Source organism: Nicotiana tomentosiformis, chromosome 7, assembly GCF_000390325.3.
Source record: "Nicotiana tomentosiformis chromosome 7, ASM39032v3, whole genome shotgun sequence".
NCBI lineage: Eukaryota > Viridiplantae > Streptophyta > Magnoliopsida > Solanales > Solanaceae > Nicotiana > Nicotiana tomentosiformis.
The window spans coordinates 18,829,044-18,847,195 of record NC_090818.1 but is presented as its reverse complement, the minus strand read 5'-3'; the positions used below and the strand labels follow the sequence as shown (position 1 = coordinate 18,847,195).

Here is an 18,152-nt window from a genome sequence, read left to right as displayed (position 1 = left end):
AATCTATTCAACTTCATACTATTTACTAACCGTCATGGGTAAGCTGCATTTTATCGTTTTAGGTGAAATAATTTGGTTCTTTTGAGTTCAAAAAAATTGTCAATTCTTGCTGAAATCTCTTAAAAGGTGGTATAGATCCCCCCCCCCCCCCCCCCCACCCCACACCACCACGTACACACAGCTCACAAGGATAACGCTAATTTTTTGGTGTCCAGTCATCAGAAACCGTATTTGCCAGATCCAGGTCCTGTAAAACAGTACTTTCTACAGTGACGTGTACCCGAATCCCAACATAATCATTCCCTTTCCTTTTTTCTGTTTCACTTCAATTTCTATTTTAACCCTTATCCAGATGAGCTAACATCGGATGAGGATTTTTCCACACTATGGCACGAGCCAACCGCAAGCCTACGTTTCCACCGTTGGATCAAAGTCCATCTAACGGCCGAAAAATAACCCGCCAAAAACTTGTAAAAAGAAAAGAAATTCAAATGAAACGGCATAGTACAACTAGAGACAGACTCAACAGTAATCACAGCTACTTGTCAGTTATATGCCTCTATTCGTTTGCCGCCACGTGTCCCTTAGCCCCTCGTAGCAGTATATATGTACACACAGCAACGAGATGCAGAATCACAGATACCATCATTTTATAGAATCATCTCTTTCATTTCCCCCCCGTGTCTTTCTGCGTGTATGTGAGAAGTTTGTTGAGTGCGTGTTTTCTGTGAGCTATGGAGAGAAAACCTCTACTTCAACCGGAGTTCAATGCCGGAGAAGCGTTTCTGCCACTTATGGCGTCTGATGAAGCCTTCATCAACGGCTTGTACAACGGCCTGAGCTATCAGTCCGTTTTGAGTTTGAGCCTCGACCACTACAATCACGGCGAAGAAGTGAAACCTCTATCACTTTCATATTTCCACCCTTCTCTCGCAAACGATATACCATACGCCGCTGCTGCTTCTCAAATGCAGCAAAGTTCGGCGACTTTTGATTTCTCTACTACTCGAGATTTTCCATGGCTTAAGGAGACAGAGAGTATTCTCGATGCTGATCAAAAGCTGAAATTACCGAAGCTGGAACCAGTAACGGATAATCTCCAGTTGTATCCGTACAACAACGAGATATTTTTGAATGAGCCGCCGTTCAACTACTTCTCTAACAGTATCTCCGACGACGGCGGCTTGGGCTACGGCCGTCTTCCAGATCTCCGTTGCCTAGAAATGCCAAACTATTTGGATTTCCACCTCGGTGACTCATCGTCCACTGTAAACCGAGTCGAACCTGTTAATTCACAAGTACTCATGAGTAACCAGCTCACCATGCCAAAAAGCTGCAAACAGTCTCCTTATGCTTCATCTACAACTCGAATAAGAAGACAGAAGCTAAGCGAGAAAACACGATCTCTGGAGAAGCTGTTGCCATGGGACAAAAAAATGGATACGGCGACAATGCTAGGAGAGGCGTACAAATACGTCAAGTTCCTACAGGCGCAGGTTAGAGTCTTACAGAGTATGCCTGTGCTGGTAGAAGGAGGTGCTTCGTCGTCTTCCTCTGGTTCTGAGGACAGAAATGCAAAATCCAGCTATGTAAACGAAGTGAAGGCGAATAGTTTTTATGGGCCATTGGCGAGGCTGGATAGGCAGCAGCTTTTACAGGTGGTACTGAACTCGCCTGTGGCTCAGACGTATCTGTACTCCAAAGGCTGCTGTGTTTACTCGGCTGAGCAGTTACTTCAGCTCAGGAAAATTGCTCAGAGGAGCGCTTTGTACCGCCAAATGCTGTTTTACTCCGGCATGTTCTCTTAAGCCAGACCATTACCCAGGTGCTTTAATTTGAATATTAAACTGATCCTTTTTTTTTTTTTTCTCTCTGAGAGAAAGTGAAAATATAGGCTATATGAGTAAAGGAAAAATCTGTAGATGTGTGAGAATTAGGAACTACATTGAATAGGAATCAGTTGTTTGGAAAGGGAAGTAGTGTTAGCCGTTAGGACTTAGGATCAGTAGACGAGTAGTAGTATTAGCTTTCAGTCTATTATTCTCTTTTGCTAATCATTACATGTAAGCACGTGATATGAATCGCTTTTGGCAACTTCTTCACCTTTAGGCTTTATCTATTGGATTCTAAACCCTCAACCCCATTATGGTAGATGATGTCCAGCTATTTTAGCATCGGTTAAAAAAACTACCCCAACTTTTAGCATGAAAATTGAAGAGGATACTAAGATGAAAATATTTTTTTCTCGGAAATGATATTATTCAATATAAGTTGCGTACTACCTTTCTTCAAAAGAGAACAAGATTGAAACTATTATTATATGGACAAAATCAAACCGTCTTATCTTAATTGTGTTTTTATGAAATTTCTAAACGTGTAGTTTGTAGTAAAAAAATATACTCATTAGTTTTATATAATGTCTAAATATATAAATTGTATATTTAAAATTTAAATACACACACTCGCATACTCGAATTTCCTTCAGATCAGTATTTTTCCACTTGGTCTCTTCAAATGATATTCTAGCAGGAAAAAAAATGTGAAGGGAAAAGTTTGAACACATGCGATCGTTGTAAAAAACAGAAAATTTGGCAAGGGAACCTCTTTGGATATAGATAGCTACATCAATGTTCAACTGCTCCACAACCCACAGCTAATATTACTATCCACTGATCAATAAAAGCAGAGGAAACAGAATTCTCAGGAAGGCTACTTCCCTAAAGTATTTCTTTTCTTCAAATGTTAAGCCATCAATGCGTTATATAACCTAATATTTCGGTAGAATTTGCTGATCCCAACACAATCCTCCTGAAATATACAACTACGACGTTTAAATCCAAGCAATCTTCACTGACCGTGCTGCTTCAATTATGTTTATCACTTCTCTTGAAATATATTGCTACAAAATTGGTTTGGATGCAAAAGAAAGATTAATAATCATGTACTAATGGATTCAAAATTCAGCTATCCGAGCCATGCGAACTCCTTGGCACAAATAGAGCAACTGGAAAGGTAAGAATCGAAACCGTTGAGACAAAATCCAGTATTCATTTGTCAAACTCCCAAATGACTCCTCCATCGTTTGCGATCAGAGAGCAAATCAACTTAAAAGACAAACCAACAAATAGAGGAAAAGAGAAAATTGCTGTATAAATGGAGAATACAAGATAAATCAAACAAATGATGTGCTGCACTTGAAAAGGTTTCTGAGTGTCCATGGGATTCAATTGAGGGTTTTCTCTACCATTGCCAGGCAGTTTTCAAATCAAAACGCCATTTAAGTGGAGTTGGCTGCTGGGGAAAACTTAACAAATATGTTTTCCTTGATTATTAGACAAGGATAGACACTTGTAAGCAAAAATGTTCTCAAATGTGTGAAAGGTCAATTGCCATCTTTTAAAAAATGTTCAAGCAAGCATGGATCACCAAAAACGTGTAGAATGATGGATAGGGCAGAAAAGCATAAGAAGGTAAGAGAATAACTAGCAAGGAACCAATAACCACATTTCAGGGAAAGACAGAACATGATGTAATCAAACAGTTAAAAGAATAATAATAACTAGGAGTACTTTCTTTGAATCATGAAATCAGAGCAATCCATGATGCTTTCTTGTTGGAAGTTTGATTTTATGGGAGAAAAAATGGAGTATAATTGATGCAATGGAGATGTGCCTGGAGAACTACTCTGAGTTCAGGTCTTCAGGAATATGCTGTTAATCTTACCCTTTTGCCTTAGGCACCCCACAAGGGCTTTTTGAGGGAGATTATTTCCATATAGTCGGTGTGAGTCATTCTCAATTGCACGAGAAGAGAAGTACAGAGTAGAAATCTTATGACAAGCATTTACGGCGTCCAAACAATTTAACAGCCAAATCTGAATAATTGAGCAATATCCTCAAGTATTTTGATATATCCTTTAGAACGAATTATATGCATTACAACATAACAAATGTTTTCTGGGACCCCCCAAGATAGCTCGTTGGCTTTATATGCTATCAATAAGAATGGACAAATAGCACCTTACAATTTGCCTTCAAATAGAGCTCGTAAAAGAAGCTAAAGGCTTTCCACGCTATGATGTATGCTCAAATACTAAAACTGGAAACGGATGACATATACGCGATTCAGTCTATTTCGAATTATAGTAGTAAGTGATTACCTTTTATCTTCTTGTTGATCCATACTTCAAGCAGCATTTTGTGTTTACGGCCCAAGGACTGTGAAGTTAATTCACAAGTACTCATGAGTAACCAGCTCACCATGCCAAAAAGCTGCAAACAATCTCCTTATGCTTCATCTACAACACGAATACGAAGACAGAAGCTAAGCGAGAAAACACGATCTCTGGAGAAGCTGTTGCCATGGGACAAAAAAATGGATACGGCGACAATGCTAGGAGAGGCGTACAAATACGTCAAGTTCCTACAGGCGCAGGTTAGAGTCTTACAGAGTATGCCTGTGCTGGTAGAAGGAGGTGCTTCGTCGTCTTCCTCTGGTTCCGAGGACAGAAATGGAAAATCCAGCTATGTAAACGAAGTGAAGGCGAATGGCTTTTATGGGCCATTGGCGAGACTGAATAGGAAGCAACATTTACAGGTGGTACTGAACTCGCCTGTGGCTCAGACGTATCTGTACTCCAAAGGCTGCTGTGTTTACTCGGCTGAACAGCTGTTTCAGCTCAGGAAAATTGCTCAGAGGAACGCTTTGTACCGCCAAACGCTGTTTTACTCCGGCATATTCTCTTAAGCCAGACCATTCCGATTCCCAGGTGCTTCTATTTGAAAATTAAACTGATCCTCTTTTTTTTTCTTCTGAGAGAAAGTGAAAATATAGGCTATAGGAGTAAAGGGAAAATCTGTAGATGTGTGAGAAATTGGGAACTACATTGAATAGGAATCAGCTGTTTGGAAAGGGAAGTAGTGTTAGAACTTAGGGTCAGTAGACGAGTAGTAGTAATAGCTTTCAGTCTATCATTCTCTTTTGCTAATCAATACATGTAGGCACGTGATATGAATCGCTTTTGGCAACTTCTTCACCTTGATCTATTGATTCTAAACCCTCAAACCCATATGGTAGTTGATGTCCAGCTATTTTGGCATCGGTTCAAAAACACCTCCAATTTTAGCATGAACATTGAAAAGGATACTAGTAAGATGGAAATATTTTTCTCGAAAATAATAACTATTCAACATATGTTGCACACCGACTCTCCAAAAGAGAATAAGGAGGAAACTATTATTATATGGAAAAAATCAAACTGTGTTATCTTAATTGTTGTTTTATGTCATTTCTACATGTATAGTATGCAGTTAAAAAAATGTTGTTTATGGACTAATGGCTTCGTTATATATAATGTTTAAATATATATATATCATCAGCTTTCATGCTCATTTTCCGTTGTTCAATTGCTCATGACATTGGTTTTCCCGTACGGCACTGACAATCTAGTCTAGCGTACGGCGAGGACCTCAGTTGGCGCATAGCAACCGCACTGACATCGGTTGCTTAGCCTTACGTCGCCCTTCCAAGGAACTTCAGGAAGGCGCCGCGTAACAGTGGTGTCTTTGCAGTTCGCATTCATAGAAGATTTGAAACCTCATGCTCGTATGGAACTGCAAAGACACCACTGTTACGCGGCGCCTTCCTGAAATTCCTTGGAAGGGCGACGTAAGGCTAAGCCACCGATGTCAGTGCGGTTGCTATGCGCCAACTGAGGTCCTCGCCGTATGCTAGACTAGATTGTCAGTGCCGTACGGGAAAACCAATGTCGTGAGCAATTGAGCAGCGGAAAATGAGCAACTGATGATGAAAGCTGATGATTGTATTGATGATGATGATGAAAGCTATTACAAGATGTAATGCGGTGTCGGGGGGGAGAGACACCAGTACAGAGAATTGTTTGAATGCTTGAATGTTTGAATGCTTTGATCCCCCTTCATCATCAATACAATCATCAGCTTTCATCATCAGTTGCTCATTTTCCGCTGCTCAATTGCTCACGACATTAGTTTTCCCGTACGGCACTAACAATCTAGTCTAGCGTACGGTGAGGACCTCAGTTGGCGCATAGCAACCGCACTGACATCGGTTGCATAACCTTACGTCGCCCTTCCAAGGAACTTCAGGAAGGCGCCGCGTAACAGTTGGTATCAGAGCTGTATCTTCTGCGGATATGTTCTGTGGGGCCCCTCATTTATATATATATATATATATATATATATATATATATATAATATTTAAAATTTCAAAGTTGATGTTCGAATTGACACTAAAATCACACTTGCGTACTCGAATTTCATTTATCAAACTAGACAGACGGAGCATGAAGTTACCATTTCCTTCTAGATCAGTATTTGCCACGTGGCCTCTTTAAATGATATCTTAGCAGGAAAAAATGTGAAGGGAAAAAGATTGAACAGTTGTAATCGTTGTTAAAAACAGAAAATTTGGCAAGGTAACCTCTATGGATATAGTAACATCAATGTTCGATTATTCCACGATCCACAGGTAATATTACTATCCATTGTTCAATAAATGCAGATGAAATAGAATTCTTAGGTTGGATATTTGCCGGAAGTCTCTATTTTCAAATATTAAGCCATTATTATGGCGTTATATAACCTAATATTTCAGTAGAATTGGCAAATTCCGACACAATTCCCCTGAAATACACAACAAATACTATGCTTCCTCACTGACCATACTGCTTCAATAAAGTTCATCTCTCATGAAATATATAGCTACAAAATTGGTTTGGATGCAAAGGAAAGATTAATAATCATGTACTAATGGATTCAAAATTCAGCTGTCCGAGCCACGCGAACTCCTTGGCACAAAAGAGCAATTGAAAAGGTATGAGTCGAAACTGCTGAGAAAAAATCCAGCATTCATTTGTCAAACTCCCAAATGACTCCTCCATCCTCTGCGATCAGACAGCAAATCAACTTTAAAGTCAAACCAACAAATAGATTAAAGAGAAAATTATTGCCGCCCACCCAACCACTTAAACTAAAAATAGCCGGTTGAGGTATAATATATACATAATTTATGTATTATATGTGTATAATTATGTATAATCATTGTATAATCTATGTATATGGCTAGAAAAAGTAAACAATTAATATCGTCGGCTTTAAGACACCATTTAAGTGGAGTTGGTTGCCGGGTGAAGCTTAACAAATATGTTTTCCTTGACTATTAGACAAGGATAGACACTTATACGCAAATGTTCACAAATGTGTAAAGGGTCGACTGCCATCTTTTGAAAAATGTTCAAGCAAGCATTAATTTCTAAAAATAAGTGGAACGATGGATGAGGCAGAAAAAAATAAGAAGGCAAAGGAAAAACTAGCAAGGAACCAATAACCACATTTCAGGGAAAGATAGAGCGTAATGTAATCAAACACTTAAAAGTATAAAAATAACTAAGAGTGCTTTCTTTGAATCCTTGTCAACAGGGGTATGCTCCGTGAAATCAAAGAAAGCTATAATGCTTTCCTGTTGGAAGTAAGATTACCGATTTTATGGGAGAAAATAGGGAGTATAGTTGATGCAACAGAGATGTGCCTGAAGTACTACTCTGAGTTCAGGAATATGCTGTTAATCTTACCCTTTTGCATTTGGCACCTCACAAGGGCTTTTTGAGGGATATTATTTCCATATAGTCGGTGTGAGTTATTCTCAATTGCACGAGAAGAGAAGTACAATAGGAATCTTATGACAAGCAAAACGGCATCCAAACAACTTAACAGCCAAATCTGAATAATTGAGCAGTATCCTCAAGTATTTTGATATAACCTAATTATATGCATTACAACATAACACATGTTTTTTGAGACCCCCAAGATAGCTCGTTAAAGGCTTTATATGCTATCAATAAGAATGAACAAATAGCACCTTGCAATTTGCCTTCAAACAGAGCGCGTAAAAAGAGCTAAAGGCTTTCCATGCTACTAACGTATGCTCAAATAATAAAACTGGAATTGGATGACATACACACGATTCAATCTATTACGCATTATAGCAGTAAGTGATTACCTTTTATCTTCTTGTTGATCCATACTTCAAGCAGCATTCCTGCACCAACACCAGCAGCAATACATGACCCGTAAAAGGCGATGTTGTATGGTAAGGATCTTCGTGGAAGAAAATAATACTCAGGAACTTGACGAATCTTTTTAGGTAGCCGTTTCTTCACAGCTGGTCCAATACCAGATTCACTACTTTCTGTTCCACTCAGACTTTTCCAGTCCATCTCTTTTATCGAGTCTTTTGGCTGTTCGACACCCATTACAGGACCCTAGCCTGGTACCCTGTTTGTAAATAAAAACAAAAAGGTTTCAGAAAGATTAGAGCCTGAATCTGAAATTCAGGGAAGTCTTGGCACACTAGCACGTTACAGCATTCGCTCATACAACAGTACATCTATGGTTGAAATTTTGGTTTCATATTGAAGATGGCTGAACCGTCAAATAGTTTTTAAGCTAACTTTAATTTATGATGATGGTGTCCGGGCCAACTTGTGTGCACCTCGATTATTCTACCGGATACTTCCTCTCCCACCAGCATAGCTATCAAGTAACTCTACCCACCAATGCTTGAGCAGATACGAAGCACTCAGCTAGTCTGTTTTGCCTCCACCGAGATTTTAACTTATGACCTCATGGTTCTCCTCCTACTTTATTTACCACTAGGCCACACCTTTGCGTTAGTTTGTAAGCCAACTTACAACAATTAAGGCACATATCCCCGCCTATTCAGTTATTCTGAACGACAGCAGGAAACTCGTTTCATGGAAATGAGATTATGTTCCTAAATGATCTGCATATCTTGGCGGTAAGCAAGTCTTGGGTTTTCAAATCTGTCTTGTTATTATTTTAAGCTCATTGATTCAGATTAGTGAATCAGCGTTAACCAAAAATCTGGATCTCCAAGCCACAAGCAAAGTGAACAAAAAATAAAGTTGAGCAACTTCATTTATCAACATATAAGCTTGTCCCCTATATTAAATGGATATAGAGAACAGTAAAAGTGGTTGATTCAATGTAGCTAGCAAGAAAACTAGCATCATACTGTTGCTCCTTTCAGTTATACTCATTTGCTTCCTTCTGAACATCCTACTCTGAAAGCCCAAATTCAATTAAAGCTTTTGTTAGCATTGGAAAATGAACAAGTCCCACTCCTATTAAAGTTAGTAAGTAATAGAGTTTTCACTTCTCACTATTCTAATAGTAAGTCTTTACAAAACATTTCAACTGTTAAAATCAAGATCTACAAATGGACAAATGATATGAAATGGACTAATAATCAACAGTGTCCTTTGAAATTAGTGACGAGAAGTAATTATGCGAATCCATAAGCGAAAGAAAACGAAAGCTTAAGTAAGATTTTTTTATTCTATGTATTAGCAGAAAAAGGGATTAGGGTTTTTGAAAAACTTACAGCTCGATTTGAATCAAAGACAGATATTGCGAGGAGAAGAACAAATTCAGCGCAGATTTGCTCGCGTGGTCGACTCTGGAAAGTAAACTGGCAATTACTTGAAATTGGCCGGCCAAAATCACTCGGGTTTTGGGTCCGAATTTTAATCCCGTTAACTCAACTGGTAGTAGTCCCTAAGGTTTATTGTTTAAAGTTAATTAAAAATATCTCTATCACAACTATACCCGCAAGTTAATGGAGGGGCCACGTGGCAGCTATTTAAGACATCTATCTGGGTTTTTTAACTGACCCGACCCAAAACCCGCTACCCGACAAAATCCAAACCTCCATCAGCAACAATGGCAGGAAGTCGCCGTCAACGCACTTCATGGCCACAGCAAAAAGCAATACCGCACGATATACAGTGCAAAAACCACATCGACACCTTCAAGAAGAAGCTAGAGCAACTCATGTCAAATATGAAATACACAAATTAGATTAGAAGCTATATTTTACAATTAGGAGCAAACAAGAAGAGGAAACCACAGAAATGCAGTTTGAATTAGCGAAATTAAGTAGGAACTTGAACAGATCAAACAATAGAAACATGAAATAGGAAACCGCATTGAAACTAAGCTTACCAGAGGGGAGAGGAGCTGAGCGAGAAAATTGATTAGAACCGATGCAGAGCTGAGAGATTCGATGGCAAATGCCCTCTTTCTGTTGTCTTTTTTATCTGTTCCTCTTTGTTCTTTTTTTTTTTTCCTTTCTTTTTCGATTTGTCGAGCTGATAGATTCAGAAGAAGATGCTCATGCACTGTCCAATCTTAAAATTGAGATCAAAACGCTTTCGAGATTGACTCGTTGCAAGCCTGCAACAATCCGGAGAAGGTACCAAGCATCAACAATCATGTTTGAATTCGAGCGGGTTTTGGGTCGGGTCGGTTTAAAAAAATCCGGATAGACCAAATGTCTTAAATGGCTGCCACATGGCTCCTCCATTAACTTGGGAATATATTTGTTCAATAGTAACACGGTAGGGGTATTTTTAATGGATTAGTATAAATACAATTTTAAACATTATTCAATCGTAAAGAGATATTTTGACCGTTTTACCTATCTTAAAAAGAATTTAAGTTAATACAGTCAAACCTTTTACAACAGTCTCGTTTGTTCCGATATTTTTTTACTGTTATAGTAAAGTATTATTATAGAAAACACATAGTATAACGTAACATGAAAAATGATTTCAAAGAAAATTTGGCTTTTACGGTAAAGTATTGGTATAGATGTTTGATTTTATAGAAAAGTCTCACGGTACTTAATACACAAAATTATGGTGTAATTTAACATGTTATATATAACAAATTATTTATTTCTAAATTTTATTTGTGATATTTATTTAAGTAATTTGATTATATAAGTATTTCTTGTACTGGTAACGTACCTATCTTAAATATTTCTTGGTTGATGCTATTATATTATATAAAAAAGACCCTTATTTAGAAAATTGGAGGTTTACTTTACCTAGTGATTTATTTCCAATTACACTGATATCTTTCTCTTACTTAGCCAATTTTAAAGTGATTGAAAAGATTGTCCACAATGATCAGAATGTTACAATATGAATGATATTCTTGTGATTTCAAATTTCCTAGTCTCATTACTAATTCGACCAAATATAATTTTTCCTAATCCATGTTAGCTATGTGAAAATATACAAACAAACGAAATGAAAATTACCATTTCAAATTAATTTACTTCCATTCTTTTTAACCCTCCATGTTACACCTCAACCAGACATGGAGATAAAATATTTGAAATATAGAATGCAAAAATCCATTAGATTAGTTAAAAAATACTCCTTCTGTTTCAATTTAGATGAGATAGTTTGACTTGACACAAAATTTAAGGAAAAAAAAAGACTTTTGAAACATATGGTCCTAAAAGCTTAAGGGGTAAAAGTTTTGTGAGACCATAATATTTGTGTGGTTATAAAAACTTTTCATTAACAGTAAATTAGGTAAAATGAAAAGTTTAAAGTTAAATTATTTCTATCATTCTTTTTGGAATGTACTAATAAGAAAAATATGTCATTTAAATTAAAATAAAGGGAGTATGTTTCACGCTCAATAAACTTGCGATTGATTTTTACTCCTTATTCTGCATTCGTTTCCAAAAAGAGGAGAGATGAATATCTTTAATCATAAATATTAAAAGAATATTTGAATTCACGTGCGAGACGCACCTGAGAGTTGATCCCATAACCTATTTGTCACACCATTGCAATCTAATGATTCAAATTGATATTTATTTGGATGTTTGATAGTACTATAGAAATAATTAATATGATGATGCCTGCCATTGATGCTAAATTTTTTTTTACTAGACCGGACTAAATAGCAGTGGTATAGGTATCATTGAATGATTGTCAAACAATAATAGGTTCATTCTTTTTTAACAAAGGAAGTATAAGACTATAAGAAAATTATTAAAATCAAACAATAAAGAATTCTTAAAGAAATTGAAATGAATTAGAGATAATTGAATTGATTGTTGATGATTGGTAGATAATGTCCACCACTAAACAAAATATTTCTAAGCTTTGTGTAATACTCCGTAAATTCGGACTAGGTGTGGACATGTTAAATGAGTATTAATGTTATATTTTAGACATATGAAGTCCTATCGAGATGAGTATAAGTAGAAATAGTCGTTTGGAATCAAGACGGAGAGTGAGCTGCATAAGATTCGATAAAATCGACTAAGTTTATGGAAGGTCTCACTTTCAGCCTGATTTCATGGACTTATGTTAGGAATTGGAGAAAACTCAAAACATGAAAGTTGTAGCTCTTTGGAATATCTTTCCAAAGATATATTGTGGAACTCGAACGGATCTCTGTGTAAAAGGTTGTGTGCATTTTACTGGACAATGCGCAGTATACGCGCCCAGGTGCACGCCCGGATGGTCCCGTGCGCGGCCGCGCACTTGTGGCAGTGCTACTGCGCTGCTGCATGTTCAGGTGCGCGGGAGCGCACCCGGGGGGTCATTTTATAAGTCCTACTTCGTCCCCCACAACCCCAAAACACAAAAACTTGCTCTAGAAAGGGAAGCTCTCAAGAACCTAACTCCTTAAAGGTCCCTCCACCATCCAAGGTGAGTTCTTATAGTGATTCTAAGTTAATTTTAATTCTCCAACACCTTATTAACATGGGTAAACCCTTCAAATCATTAGATATTCAATTGAGGCATCATTGTTGAGAGAAGAAACCCTAGAACTCGAATTCAAGATGATTGAACTTCAAAAAGGTAATGTCTTCACCCTCTAATTGATTATATCATTGGATTAGTGATTATAGACTCTATGTTCATGAGATATGAGTTGATGGGTTTGATAGAAAAGTATGAACAATTATATGTTTGGGTTATTGATTATTGATTATTGGTTAAATGTGTTATTTATCTTATGGGTGAAGAAGAATGATATCGATTATAAGAAATTTTGAGATTTTAGAATGTATCTAGGAGCAAGAGAATGGCTTGTTGGGCGTAGAAATACCATTAATAAGGGCTATGAGGCTTTATACCCATATGGTATTTGATAAAATGCCTAAGTGACCAAAACATGAGTATTATTCCTAATATGGAATCCCTTTGACTTATATTGATATAGATTAAAGTTGAAAGGATTGACGAATGTTGTATTACGCTCAAGAGTAGGAAGTTAAGGTATGTGAGGTTAACTCTCTATGTTTGGGAATGTTAATGATTCTCCTTACACTATGTTTCTTTTACAACGTTACTAATTGCCCTAGAAATATAGTTAAGCCTAGTTCCTTGAATATTGTCACGACCCAATTTTCCCTCCTTTTGGGTATCGTGATGGCACCTAGTCTTAGAGACTAGGTAAGCCTAACATTAATTGAAACAACAACATTATTTAAATAGAAATCTCTTACAATTCCCAAAACCGGTAGTATAAGTCATAAGCTCTACAGAGTTTGCTACAAATTTTTAAATACAACTGTTTGGAAATAGGTAAAACAGTGTGAATACCAAATAGGAAGGTGACAATGAAGCTTGCGAACACAGCAACAGGTTTACCTTGAGTCTCCACAACAATAATCCGCACAGCTAGTTAATGATCAACTAACTTTGAAATAACTGGATCTGCACAAAAATGTGCAAAAGTGTAGAATGAGCACACCGCGGTGGTACCCAGTAAGTATCAAGACTAACCTCGGTGGAGTAGTGACGAGGAACAGTCAAGACACCCACTGGTCTAATAAACTGAACAAGTATAAGTATATGAACATCAGAAATTTGATATCTACATAAAGACTATGCAATATGGCTCACGATACAGTAATGACAATAAGAAAGGAAATAACAAGTATCAGCGGAATACCATAAAAATGATAGAGAAAGGTGAATGGAACACAACCTAAATCTGGAATCACAAATACAGCAAGGACAAGTAATAACTCAGCAACTATAACCGCTTTTACATCAGGTTTTAGTCATCAAACTCCACGAGGTACCGAACCTCGGACAAATCACAACTCACGGGTCTCAATACCTGAAACCTAACACTTGGCATCTTGTGCCCTCATAACACCTCATAACTGCACTGATGACTCACGTGCCAATAGAGTCATTCTCACATAGAAGGCAAGTAAATAGGGGTGAGCATCTATGCTCAACAATATCAAGAACACCTCTTATCCGATAAGAGTGCTTAACTACGTGTATGCTTGTGCAAGTGTCCTAACATAGTCCATACCAGTAAATAAGCATAAGGAAAAAGAACGGACATCATGTAGAATATTTTCTCACAGCTTTCACAAGATAAAGTTAACACAGGTAAGTGTACCACTACACAAATATCAACAACAAGAATGCCCCCAGGCCATCGCTAATCATCACAAATCAATCCCCGACATAGCCCACCTTGTCTCTCCACGTGTGCAATAATAAAGTAAGTGCCCGCCTTGTCTCGCCACACGTGCATAATAATGTTCCCACCTTGTTTCGCCACATGCACACCCCCTCCCCCCATATATATATATATATATATATATATATATATATATATATATATATATCCTTTCTTATCACGCCGTATGTGCAATTATCAATAGTAACAATAGCACGGCAGAAACCTCGTGCAACCTCATAATAACAACCGCACGACAGAAACCTCGTGCATCACAATAACCACAACCGCACGACAGAAACCTCGTGCATCACAATAACCACAACCGCACGACAGAAACCTCGTGCATCACCACAACAAGTACAACAACAACAATGAAAATAATACAAAGTACAACAAGTAAATCATCTCAAGAACTTCAAATCACAAAGAAACGGTAGAACCAATTCACAAGGAATAACCACAGTGAAGAATGCTAGGCGTAAAGAGAACAACTCAACAAGGAAAAACTAATATGTAGCAATGATCCCACAATATACATTTCAACAACAGGGAAACTAACACGAGTCAAATAATTCCAAATAATTCTTTTAAGGTTGAGAAATTATGAAGGATATTCAACAATTCAATTAAGAATAAGCAGCGGAAAGATAATCATAGCCTCAATTAAGGCTGAACAATTATAGGATGAGATAATAATAATTCCAAATAAAGATAAGTAGTTATGAAAAGATAGCATGACAATAGAAAAGGTAAAATCTTCAGTTAAGTCAAATAAGAGTCAAATAGGCAATAAGAGTGAATCCTGAAGCAATTAATTCTAATTAAAGCATGTAGAGGTGAAACTAGTAATTAGGAACTTAATCATATCAAGAACAACTTCTTACTCAGTGAATATAAGGACATAAGAATCCAAAAAAGCCAACTTTCCACAATAAGTCCGAGCACGCACTCATCACCTCGCGTACGTGGACTACAATCAACATAGAAGACTCAAATCCTAAGGGGAAATCCCCCACACAAGGTTAGGCAAGATACTTACTTCGAACCAAGCTCAATCAGTCTGTAAGAATGCCCTTTTCTCAATTATCCGACTCCGAATGGCCCAAATCTAGCCAAACACAATTGCATATCATGAATACAACCATAATAGACTCATCTAATTAATAAAATCAATACTTAAACAAAAATTACGAAATCCGCCCTAAAAAGTCGACCCGGGCCCACGTCTCAAAATCGGGTAACAGTCACAAAATACGAACACTCATTCACTCACGAGTCTAACCATACTAAAATCATCAAATTTTGATACCATTTTGTCCCTCAAATCGTGATTTTTCATTTTGAAATTTTCTTCAAAAATCACCATTTTCCTCAACTCAAAACACAAATTAAATGATAAAAATAAAGATAGAATCATGGAGATAAATAAATTCTAGGTGAAGAACATTTACCCAATCGATTTTCTTGAAAACCCCACAAGGAATCGCTCAAAACCGAGCTCTACAAGTCAAAATGTGATAAAAATGGCTTAACCCTCGATTTGGAAAACTTATATTCTGCCCAGGTCTTTGTGCATCGCGATCGCGGAAGAGGAGCTGCGATCGCGAAGAGGAAATGGCTACTACCTGGAATTGGTTATATGCGATCGCAAACAAGCACGTGCGATCGCGAAGAAGGAAAATAATGGCCCAGTAATTGGGCTACGCGAATGCGAAGGAGGGGGAAGGCAGGCTTCCACGATCGCGGAAGGAGTTATGCGAACGCGAAGAGTAACGGCCTCCAGTGCTTAGGGCCTGATTTCTACTACGCGAACGCGGACTGAGGGACGCGAACGTGATGAAGGAAATGTGCAGAGCTACGCGATCGTGAGGCGTACTATGCGAACACGAAGAAGGAAATTGAGGCGGTTAGCAGAGACACTTCGCGAACACGAAAGGATCTTCGCGATCGCGAAGAAGGGCATCAAACACCAGAATCAGCAGTTCAAAAATAAGGAAAAATGACCCGTAACCCATCCGGAACACATCCGAGGCCCCCGAAACCCCGTCTAAACATACCAACAAGTTCCATAACCTAACACGGACTCGCTCGAGGTCTCAAATCACATCAAACAATGCCGAAAATACAAATCGCACCACGAATCGAACTTATGAACTTCCAAAACTTTCAACTTCTAAAACTCGTGCTGAAACCTATCAAACCAACCCGGAATGACGTTAAATTTTGCAGGCAAGTCCCAAATAACATAATGGAGCTTTTTCAACTCTCGGAATCGCATTCCAACCCCGATATCAAAAAGTTCACTTCCGGTCCAAAACTCCAAAAATTCGACTTTTGCCATTTCAAGACTAAATCAGCTACAGACCTCAGATTCACAGTCCGGACACGCTCCTAAGTCCAAAATCACCCAACAAATCTAACGGAACGGACAAAACACCATTCCAGAGTCGTCTTCACACAGTTCCAACTACGGTCAAAAATCCTAAGACTTAAGCTTCCGTTTTGGGGACTAAGTGTCCCAAATCACTCCGAATCATTCGGTAACTGAATTCAACCACACACACAAGTCAATATACATAATATGAAGCTACTCAGGTCCTTGCGCTGCCGAACGGGACTAAAATTCTTAAAATGACCGGCTAGGTCGTTATATCCTTCCCCTTTTAAACAAACGTTCATCCTCGAACGTGCCAAGAATCGCCTCGAAGTCTTCAAATCTCTGAAAACACAAATTCAACATACACCCGAGGGCGACCACGCCACCCCAATCCATATAAGCCTAACGATGCCATCCCAACTGTAATTTATCCTTTCTAACAACACTGATAAGCTTTAGAGTCAAAATTCCCACCTTTCATTTATCTTCAAAAGATTCGATTCTAAATCCATAACCGGTATCAGTCTCAACCAGCTGTAACAACTCATGCCTACACCCACAAGGTACGACCACACAACATGACACACCACACATAGGCCCATGATAACATTTCTGATCACAATAGCTGCCCATAATCAAAACCAGTACCGATAATTAGCCTCATGTCCGTTAGAACCCTGTTTCAAACCTCTACAACACTGACAACGATGCAAGAAACATGAAGACCTCTTAACTATACACCCGAATCAACAAGTCACAACTAATACCACCGGGCACACACCCCGCAAGCTAAAACTCAAGAAGCACATAACGAAAATGACTGAATATGTAAAACGAAACACATAAGAGAATTATCAAACAAGCCCGACAGGCACAACTCTCTAACAGTACCATGCTACAAATCAATTTAAATAGGAAAAATCAAAGTACATGAACAAATAATAAGGATCTCATCTTGGTATAACTCTCCACCGCGGCACGCAACCCAGCTCAAATATATCAAATCACATGGAATCGCGAGGGTCTCACCCTCAACTATGAATCACAAGCCGAATACACATCATACCAATTGAAATCTTTCACTAACTCAGTTCTACTAATAAAATCACAACACTTACTGAACTCTCACCCCGGTAGAGTATCAAATCACAAATCGTAATCAATTTACTCAGGAATCACATCAAGCCTGTCATAATAGACAACATGAATTCACTTCTAGTCTCGTAACTTTCAATAATGAATAAAAACAACCGATAAACATGACTGTCATTCATAGAATCTCCCAACAGGGGAAAACACATAAACATGATATTAAGTCATGAACTCACCCATAGGTGGGACAACAAATAGGGAACTCGCCCCGATAAGCAAAACCGAATCAAAATACGAATGGTGCCCCTCTATAACAAATCAAA

General features: G+C 38.0%; 3 protein-coding genes across 5 annotated transcripts; 2 read left to right on the top strand and 1 right to left on the bottom strand.

The window, feature by feature from the left end:
* Positions 1-184: 184 nt before the first annotated feature.
* LOC104115728 (transcription factor bHLH117-like) lies at positions 185-2,102 on the top strand. The gene has a single exon (XM_009626419.4). It carries the CDS (start codon positions 735-737, stop codon positions 1,806-1,808), a length of 1,074 nt encoding a protein of 357 aa, XP_009624714.1. The 5' UTR covers positions 185-734; the 3' UTR covers positions 1,809-2,102.
* Positions 2,103-4,242: 2,140 nt separating this feature from the next.
* On the top strand, positions 4,243-4,746 carry LOC104115727 (transcription factor bHLH117-like). The gene has a single exon (XM_033661180.1). The coding sequence runs from the start codon at positions 4,243-4,245 to the stop codon at positions 4,744-4,746; it is 504 nt and encodes a 167-aa protein (XP_033517071.1).
* Positions 4,747-6,484: 1,738 nt separating this feature from the next.
* LOC104115725 (uncharacterized) lies at positions 6,485-10,299 on the bottom strand. 3 transcript variants are annotated; one of them, XM_009626417.4, is made up of 3 exons: positions 10,062-10,299; positions 8,038-8,312; positions 6,485-6,922 (listed from the first exon to the last, which is right to left on the bottom strand). In XM_009626417.4, exons 2-3 carry the CDS (start codon positions 8,288-8,290, stop codon positions 6,888-6,890), a joined length of 288 nt encoding a protein of 95 aa, XP_009624712.1. In that variant the 5' UTR covers positions 8,291-8,312; positions 10,062-10,299; the 3' UTR covers positions 6,485-6,887. The 3 variants fall into 3 exon arrangements, with proteins under 3 accessions (XP_009624712.1, XP_009624711.1, XP_018633041.1); XM_009626416.4 differs by lacking the exon at positions 10,062-10,299 and adding an exon at positions 9,442-9,631; XM_018777525.3 differs by lacking the exon at positions 10,062-10,299 and adding an exon at positions 9,073-9,160.
* Positions 10,300-18,152: the final 7,853 nt, after the last annotated feature.

What these genes read in the sequence shown, in the direction of transcription:
- LOC104115728 (XM_009626419.4), top strand. Translation starts at nt 735, where the DNA reads ATGGAGAGAAAACCTCTACTTCAACCGGAGTTCAATGCCGGAGAAGCG.
- LOC104115725 (XM_009626417.4), bottom strand. Translation starts at nt 8,290, where the DNA reads ATGGGTGTCGAACAGCCAAAAGACTCGATAAAAGAGATGGACTGGAAA. An exon ending in GATCAACAAGAAGATAAAAG is followed by an intron (nt 6,923 to 8,037) that starts GTAATCACTTAC and finishes GTCTGATCGCAG; the next exon opens with AGGATGGAGGAGTCATTTGG.
- LOC104115727 (XM_033661180.1), top strand. Translation starts at nt 4,243, where the DNA reads ATGAGTAACCAGCTCACCATGCCAAAAAGCTGCAAACAATCTCCTTAT.